The sequence below is a fragment of the Poecilia latipinna genome, unplaced genomic scaffold (genome assembly GCF_001443285.1).
Source record: "Poecilia latipinna isolate Pla-1442-1.1 unplaced genomic scaffold, P_latipinna-1.0 Scaffold2818, whole genome shotgun sequence".
In the NCBI taxonomy this organism is placed as follows: domain Eukaryota; kingdom Metazoa; phylum Chordata; class Actinopteri; order Cyprinodontiformes; family Poeciliidae; genus Poecilia; species Poecilia latipinna.
This window is the reverse complement of record NW_015115434.1, coordinates 1-8425: the sequence shown is the minus strand read 5'-3', so window position 1 is coordinate 8425 and position 8425 is coordinate 1. Positions and strand designations below refer to the sequence as shown.

At 43.2% G+C, this 8425-nt stretch overlaps 2 protein-coding genes across 2 annotated transcripts in view; one reads left to right on the top strand and one right to left on the bottom strand.

Moving 5' to 3' along the window:
- The window catches only part of LOC106939277 (nucleolar protein 8-like), a gene marked incomplete at its 3' end in the record, with an annotated part of 17775 nt that extends 9641 nt beyond the window's left edge, over positions 1 to 8134 (top strand). Inside the window, exons 5-11 of the mRNA XM_015021642.1 lie at positions 857 to 1013; positions 3564 to 3862; positions 5219 to 5457; positions 5949 to 6952; positions 7501 to 7683; positions 7757 to 7885; positions 7990 to 8134. Coding sequence (XP_014877128.1) covers positions 857 to 1013; positions 3564 to 3862; positions 5219 to 5457; positions 5949 to 6952; positions 7501 to 7683; positions 7757 to 7885; positions 7990 to 8134 — 2156 coding nt within the window. The remainder of the gene's footprint in view (positions 1 to 856; positions 1014 to 3563; positions 3863 to 5218; positions 5458 to 5948; positions 6953 to 7500; positions 7684 to 7756; positions 7886 to 7989) is intronic.
- LOC106939280 (tripartite motif-containing protein 35-like) lies at positions 1092 to 3568 on the bottom strand. The gene is made up of 2 exons (XM_015021644.1): positions 2924 to 3568; positions 1092 to 2832 (listed from the first exon to the last, which is right to left on the bottom strand). The coding sequence occupies exon 2, from the start codon at positions 2813 to 2815 to the stop codon at positions 1430 to 1432; it is 1386 nt and encodes a 461-aa protein (XP_014877130.1). The 5' UTR covers positions 2816 to 2832; positions 2924 to 3568; the 3' UTR covers positions 1092 to 1429.
- Positions 8135 to 8425: the final 291 nt, after the last annotated feature.

The following is an 8425-nucleotide window of genomic DNA, read 5'->3' as shown; positions in this document are numbered from 1 at the left end:
TTAACTCCCCTGCTAGGAACTCAGTCTGGTTCAAAGCATATTATATTAGTGTTTGCACATTGTCCCTGTGTTAAATAAACAAAAACAAATTCAGCGGTTGTTAGAATGAGAACATCAGAGACTTTCAATGGGAATTTTTAAAAGAAAAAAAATGTCTTTTTTCTTTTATATAAAAGATAAACATGGACAAGACATTATTAAATCAAGGCTATGATGCATCAATTTTCATTTTATTTTTATCACTGAAACTTTAATCAGCAGTCAGTAAAAACAAACTCAGTTTATCACAGCTTGTTCTCCTTAATGTATTTCTTTCCTCATATAGAGATGAACACATCAGGCTGTTAGTTTGTTTTAAATAAATACTCTGCCTCAACTTTGATAACAATAAAATAAACATTTTACCTTTTAAAATATTTATACGTTTTTGAAAAGCTCTCAGTATTTTAGGAAATAATTTGTATTGTCTTATGAACCTAAATCAGTCAAATTGGTCAAAACTTCAGTGATTTTAACAGAATCAGTTTTATGAACAAGAATCTGATGGTTTAATTATCAGAGAGAAAAAGATGCTATGTGATTAAACTCTAAATACCTTTAATAATGTTTGATTTCAGCATTTTTGAGATCATATTCAGCTGCAGGTGACTGTTTGATCTCCAGCAGTCATTGGTTGAGAGGCAAAATCCACCCTCAAACAATCATGAATATGTTCATTTATAGGGACAATTTAGAGACCAGTTAACACAACAGTTGTATTTTTGGATTGTGGCTTGAGGCTAGAGTACTAGGAGTTACCCATAATGCAGAGGGAGAGCATGAAAACTCCGTTATTAAGTTAATAAATGTGCTGCAGGTTGGCTCAGGAGCGTCAGCAGGCAGCAGATCATCATCTTCAAAGATCTACAACTGAAGCAAAGAAGCAGAAACTTCTGGATTCATGGAGCAAAGCTGGAGTCCAAAGCTTCACCATGAAGGCTGCAGTGCCGGGATCTGAAGTACCAGGATGTAAGGTTGGTGTGTCAGCTTCTTCCTGTTCCTGATAAATCTGCTGAAATGTTCCTCATTTCAGCAGATTTAGAGAGGTTTTCTAAATATGAAAACCTCTCAGAGTTTTCCTCTGTTCATCAGTCTGGATGTTTGGATCTCAGTTTGTTTCATCAGCAGAGCTCTACAGTGTCCTCATGTCTCCACTAACCTCACCTGGTACCTGTTCAGGATCAACACACCTGGATCGGCTGTCAGAACCAAACTAAAGTTCACATCATCCACTTCATGACACATTTAGTTTTTAGCATCTGGAATGATTATTAAGTGGAGCTGAAACAAGCAGATCATCAGATTATCTTCAGTTTGCTGTTTAAATCACAGAGTTTCAATCTGATCAATAAGGTTTAATTTGGACTTTTTGTTCTTCATGCTGAGAACATCAGAGCTGCTGTTTGATCACTGAGATCTTCATCGGTAAGAGTTTTACGTTATTCCAAGTGCTGAAGTATGGAAACATCTTGTCAGTGAAGGTGTGTGTGAAGGTGTGTATGTGTGTGTTAGTATCCAGATCAGAGAACGACAGCTTTCCTCCATCCCAGTCCAGATTCACTCTGATCCTCTGGACTTTATTCTGGACTGAGAGACGAGTGGGACGAGCTGGTGGAGAACGTGCTTTATATTTACCTTCATAGAACCATATAAACAACCATCCAGACTGTATGTCTCCCTTCCTCTGGACAGACTCTCCTATCACACCAAGCATCCATCCTTCACTATCTCCAACTTCAACATCCCAGCTGTGGCTCCCTGAGTTAAAACCCTCAGAGCTCAGGACGCACTCATCATAATCAAATCTCTCTAGATTATCAGGAAGCTGCTGTTTGTCTCTGAAAGTCAAACTGGTCAGATCTTCAGACAGGTGGAGTCCTGGATGAGCCGTGTTTGGGTCCAGAACCAGAGGAGTGTAGGTCACCATGTCCTTCATGTTGCTCCAGATGTTGAAGGCCAGGTTGCCCAGATGTTTGGCCTGGTCTATCAGAGCTCCTGAGGGCAGCTGTGGATCCTCCAGCAGGGGGCAGCGCTGGACTCTTTCCACTGCAGCCTTGTAGTTGTGCAGGAATGAGACATCTGCAGCTCTCAGCTCCGCTTCTGTGGCTCTGACTGTGTCTGAAAGAGCTGCTATCTCTCTGCTCAGAGCCTCCATCTTCTCCTTCATCATCCCTCTCTTCTGCTCCTTTTCCTCCCTCAGTGCAGCCAGCCTGGCCTCCTCTTCCTCTGCTAGAAACTGATGAAGCTTCTTAAACTGCTCCTTAATCTGCCTCTCTGTGTGTCGGGCCTGGACCTTCAGGTGTTCTGCTGTCTGATCAAACTTCTTTTTAACTTTCTTTCTGAGCTCCAGCTTCTTCTTTAAAAACTCCAGAGATGTTTTCAGATTCTCTCTGTGATCCTGAGCAGCTTCCCGGATTGGTCTGAATCTGTGGTTGGTGTGTTTTTCTGAATGACTACAGATGGAGCAAATTGGTTCTTGATGGTTCAGACAGAAGAGTTTGAGTTTCTCAGAGTGCAGACTGCAGAGATCCTCTGAAACTCTCTGATCGCTCTGCTGTAAGAAAGTCTCACACAGGTTCTTCAGAACCAGATTTAAAGGTGGATCAGCCTTAGAAGATTTCCTCTTACAAACTGGACACTCTCTTGATGGTTTCTCTCTCCACCAGCTCTTCAGACATTCCTTACAGAAGCTGTGGCTACATGATAGAACAAGCGAATCCTTAAAGACTTCCTGACAGACCGAACAGCAGAGATCCTCCTCTAACCTGGAAGCCATTTTGTCTCTGAGTGAAGCTGAAAACACAGAAGGTCCAGTCAGTCTCGGCTCCATCCCTCCTCTACTGACTTCCCTCAAAGTGATTCTGAGTGTTTTGGTCCAACTCACCTCCAGTGTGGGCAGCTTGAAGCAGCAGAGTTGCAGGTTTCCACTTTTCTCTCCTGCAGCTGGACTCACTCAGAGGAAGCTGCTAGTTTGGTCTGAAGGTGAATCTGATCGTCTGGGAGTCTCTGCAGGAAACGATGATCACAAACTGTTTCCTGCTTTAGTTCAGGTAGAACAGCTTAGGGGCGGAGCTTAAAGCTGTTAGACATGCTGCCTCAGCCTTCATAAAGGTTTGTTTCGTTCCAACGTCCAAAATTCAACATTTGAACTGCTATAAAACTCACTGATTAACAAGTTTTATTTTTCTCTGCTCAGATCAAACCAAAACCTGTAATATAGACGGTAGAATAAACTGCCCTGATTTCAGCTCTGATTGAAACTTTTTACCAAGATTTTCATCAACCGATGATCAGTTCTTCTCTTCCTCCAGACCAGCTGCAACAACAACTCAGTTTTTGTTGCTAAATGTGTTTTTAATGTAATGCTTATTATTCTCTGACTTCTTTGTCTCACACTTTGTTAAATGTGACAGAATCAGATGTTTTAATCTGAACTCCATTCTGGTTGCTGATGTTTGCTGGTTTCATCTGCTGGTCTCTATAAAACGCAGGTTAGAGATGTTGACTCTGTTCTCTGCTTTCAGGACTGGGTGGTCAGTAAATTCGGTCGAGTCCTTCCTGTGCTGCAGCTCAGGTGTCAGAAAGGCAGCAAAGCTCGAACAGTGAAGTACGACCCGTCAAAGTACTGCCACAACATCCGCAGACTGGACCGGACCGATCCAGATGAGACTCTGTCAGTCACCCAGCTCACCTGGCAGGTGGAGGGAGGGGATGATGACATCAGCAAGAGGAGGAGGGGAGAGTTCCCCCCATACGAGCCAATCAAACCCAAGAAGAGTCGCACAGACCCAGGAGACTCTCTTAACACTTTCAGCAGGATCAGGTGACTTTTTTAAAATGTTCTTACTTGTTTTTAAGGAAGTGTTTTTACACAAAGGAGCCGCAGACAAAATTAGCACCATGTTGATGTGACAACATCTCATGAACTGTTTAATTTTTTTTTAACAGAATAGTTGTTGGAGAATGTTGAGGAAAAACGTTTTCATGGTGTGTCGTTGGGCCCAGGTTCTGATAAAAGATAGAAGATAGTTTGATGGATCTCTGGCCTCAGTTTGCCCTGTTTGTTCTGTTCGTATACAGAAACCCCGTGTCCTGCTTTGGTTCATTCAGATGTTTGTGGTGGTTCTTCTCTACTTTCCCCCAAACTGATTACTTCCCTATAGGAGCCTCTCATGCTCTTCCACTTTCCTGCAACCTGTCATGTTTGTTGCAAACGGAGACTGAAACGGTTCTGAAAAGGCTCCATAAAGCTGATTTAATGAGATCCATTAATTGGAAATGCAGAGTCAATAAGAGCCAATCAGAGCTGCTAAGCAGCTCAGATAACAATTTAAACCTGACCATGTGGAGGCAGCAGAGGCAGAGACTTGAGTTTAAAATTCATAGGCTAAACCCAAATGTGGAGATGTTCTAAGCTCTGAAGAATGATTGTATTTTTTTATAAAGGCAGCATGTTTTTATTAGAAAGATGTTTATTGGAGTTCTTTGTTAAAAGCAAGACCAGCTGCCAGGAAAAAAATAGAACTTGGTCAGATGTAGAAAGATTATTTGAGGCTTTATTTTAAACAATCATATAGCCTAGTTATGAGAAACTCCAGCTGTGATGATTCTGTGAAACTCTGGAAGCGACCAATGAAATTGGAGCCAAAGGATTTATTTAGGTCAAATGGTTTTACTGGACAATTTAAAACACACAGACAGAAGTGGAAATCGATCTCTATGCGTTCTATAAATATCAAAATGTGGAGACGTTGGCGTTCTTTGACAAAGACCTGTATGGAGATGCACTATTAAAATCTCATGTCTTGTGAAGAGAGATCCTGAGAGTCTTTGTGTTGATTTAAACTTTATATTTTCTGCCACTGATTAATTCCCAACAAATTGGCGCCCAACGTGGTGCAAACAACAAAAATGGAGGCGGCCTCCAGATGGGGTCACACTGAATAAGTGTGATCATTTTCAGGGTTATGATCCTGCAACAACAGATTAATTTATCTTTTAAAGTTTACTGATTATTTAGCAGACTAGTGACCACATAGACATGAAAAACAAAAGTCACATGATTCACAACAACAACTAACAGACTAACAAGTGAAAAGGAGACAGTAATGAAACATGTAGAACATGTTTATAATCCATGTTTCTTCCTTTCTTCTTCTTTTTCTTCTTCTCCTGTTAGATCCGAACAGAACACTGAAGTCCATCAGCTCACCAACGGCTCTGATCTGCCAACCAACCACAGAGCAGCTCAGAGGGAGGAGAGGTGGTTCCTTGACAGCGACGTCGACTTGGACGAGGAAATCCGCAGTCTGGTGGCCGCCCAGCAGAGCTCCCATGATGCACTGCAGCAGGAGGCGGAAGACATCGACAACCTGGAGGTGGTGGGACTCGACTACTTGGTGAAATCAGGATCCAAAGGTAACAGAAATGCTCCAAACAGGGATTTTCAATCAATAAGTCATCAGTATGTGATCCTAATTATTAAAAGGAATGACCTTTGACCCCTGAGAAACGCCAAGTAAAGGATCATCATCCATCGTTAGCTGGTAGAACCTCATGGAGCTGCGATTGCTTGGAGAACCAGCTCTACAATCCAGACGTCACTGAGCAGAGAAGGAGCCTGATGTTCCCTTCAGAGGAGTCTAGACTTCCTGCTGGACCCCTTGAGATGAGTTTGTAGGAAGAATGTGACAAATTAACAGCTGGAGGGAAGACCTGGTGGACCTTCATGGTTTAGGAAGATCCTCAGTGTTCGGAGAAGAAATGGAAACATTAGAAAGTAGAAAAACTGTAACTGAAATTCAGGAGTCAATGAAGGATTTAATAAAGTTCTTTAAAGTGCAAACTTAGAGACGGGAAAAGATAAAAACTAACCTTGGAGCTTACCTGATTTCTCCATTTGATTCCAGGAGATGAGGAAGACTACGACTCTGCTGACACAGATGAACTGTTTGAGTCCAGGAGAAATCCACCTGCCCCCCCACAGGAGAAACCTTCATCACCACCAGCCCAGCAGTTTTCAGACAAGAAGAGACAAATGAAAAGAAAAACTACGCCTGGAGACGTTTCCTCCAGTAAACCCTCATCCTCTGTGCAGAGCGAGAACCCAGCTGGCATCCGTCCCGCGAGAAAACACTCATCAGATTCACACAGTGACCAGGATGATGAAGAGGAGGAGGGAAACTCTTCAGACTCGTCTTCAGATTTTGATTTTCCAGCCCTGTTTTCTGCTAACTCCAACTATCTGAGGATCTCCTTGGCTGATTTACAGAGGCTGGCCGAGAGCAAAGTTCCCAGCATCCTCGGATCCGGACTGAAACCGGAATCTGGCCTCCCGGGGCGACATGCGCGCAAGGAAGCCATCACCCCTAACGAGATCCTCGCCTCCATCCTGGGGGAGGACAGCAGCGACGATGACAAGGAACACAAGAAGAAGAAAGTAGAAGGAGTGACATCAGCGTCTCTGCAGACCTCAGAGGAAACAGCGACGCAGAAGGAAACTTCTCAAACTGACGGGCGTCTGAGGAGGAAGAGGAAACAAGAGCAGGATGAAGCTTTAGGCATCCAGAGACAGAAACATGGAGAAACACCAGAAGCTCTCAGAGATCCACAGAGCGACTCTTCCTCTGGGAGTGAAGAAGAGGAGGAAGAGTCTGCAGAGGATCAGCCTTCATCCAGCAGCTCCTCTGAGGAACAAGAGCAGCAGGCTGGAGCTCCTGCTCCAGGCAGCAAGTCCTCCTCCAGCGAGGAAGAGGAGGAGGAAGAGGAGGCTCCTCCCCGGGTGGCGTTGGCAGCCAAGGAGGAAGAGGAGCTGCAGAGGAAGGCCAACATGAGGAGGCTGGCTGCTCTCCAGCAGAGGCAGAAGGAGGCTGAGGAGCATAAGAAGCTCATCCAGGGAGCTCTGGCCAACCTGGTGGGTGTTCCTGGTTTTCCATCCGGTATCTTGCTCCGGTTCTGTCCAGTCCGTTCTGAATATCCAGGATGGAAGAGGATTGTTGCTCTTTAGAACAATCTCCTCTGATTCCAGACATCAGTATTTGTTTTAATGATCTGAACATTAATGCACTAAAAGCAGAACTGATTTCATTTAATGCTTTAACGTTTTTGCTAACTTTGAAAACGTTTAGCGAACTTAACTTCCCCTAAATAACTTACTGGGCTTTTTTGTAAATTTTCAGTTGAATAAAGACGCATGAAACTTTATTTCCTGGTTTCAAATTCAGATTTACTTTATTGATCCCAAAGGGAAATTAAATGTTGTAACTCATATTAATTAAAATTCTTCAGAATCATTGTAGATTGTGATGGCTGTTGGCAGGAGAGATCTCTTGTAGCTGTCTGTATTACAGCAAATTTTAAGAAGCCTCTGACTGAAGACACTCTGTTTTCTCTAGTCAGCCTCAATAAGATGATGGTCAAGGTTGTCCTCCATTTTTTTATTCTATTTTATTATTCCACCAGGATGCTCCACCTCCAACCACAGGAAAACGCATCGTCTTTGGTTCAGACGATGAGGAGGAAAAACAGGAAGTTGTTTCAGCGGTCGAAGAGTCAAAGAAGCCCCTGTTCCAGGACAGCCAATCAGAAGACGAAGCCACAGCTGATGGAGCAGCAGCAGCCAATCAGAACGCCCCACACAAAGCCGTGAGTGAGGATCTTAGAGCGTTTGGTCAGCTCTGATCGTCCCAGTGGCTTCAGCTCCTCTGCTTGTTTTCAGGAGCGCCTGAAGCCGTCGGGTCCTCGGCTGTTTGATGACAGCGAAGATGATGATGAGGAAGGTGATGAAGAGGAGGATGGCAGCAGATTTGACATCAGGCCGGAGTTTGAAGGTCCAGCTGGACAGAAGGTCTGGTTGTCATGTGGAGATTATGATCTGCAGCGTTGCCTCAATCTGGTCTAGTTAAAGTCCTGGTTCTGGTTCTGAAACCAAGGTGTTTGTTTGTCGTCCAGCTGATGGAGCTGCAGTCTCGCTTTGGGACGGACGAGAGATTCCGGATGGACTCCCGCTTTCTGGAGGACGAAGAGGAGGAAGAGGAAACAGGTGAGAAGGTTTGGATGAAGGTCGAGTCAGGAGGAAGAGGAAGGAGGAAGAGGAGTGGAGATCAAACACTGGATGACAAAAGTCTTGAGTTTGGTGTTTTTGTCTCAACTATTCCTTTTTTAGGGACAGTTTTATTTACAGAGACTTTATAATTCATTTATTTATTGTTTTCATATTTTAGATTATTTTGGATATTTAAAATGTCTTCCTATTTCAGTATTTAAATGTTCATTAGAAATTAAAGTTTATTGATTTTTGGGAATGTTATATTGCATTATAATTATTATGCTATTATTATTATTGTTGTTTATTACAATAACTTCTGAGACAATTTATCATCCAGCA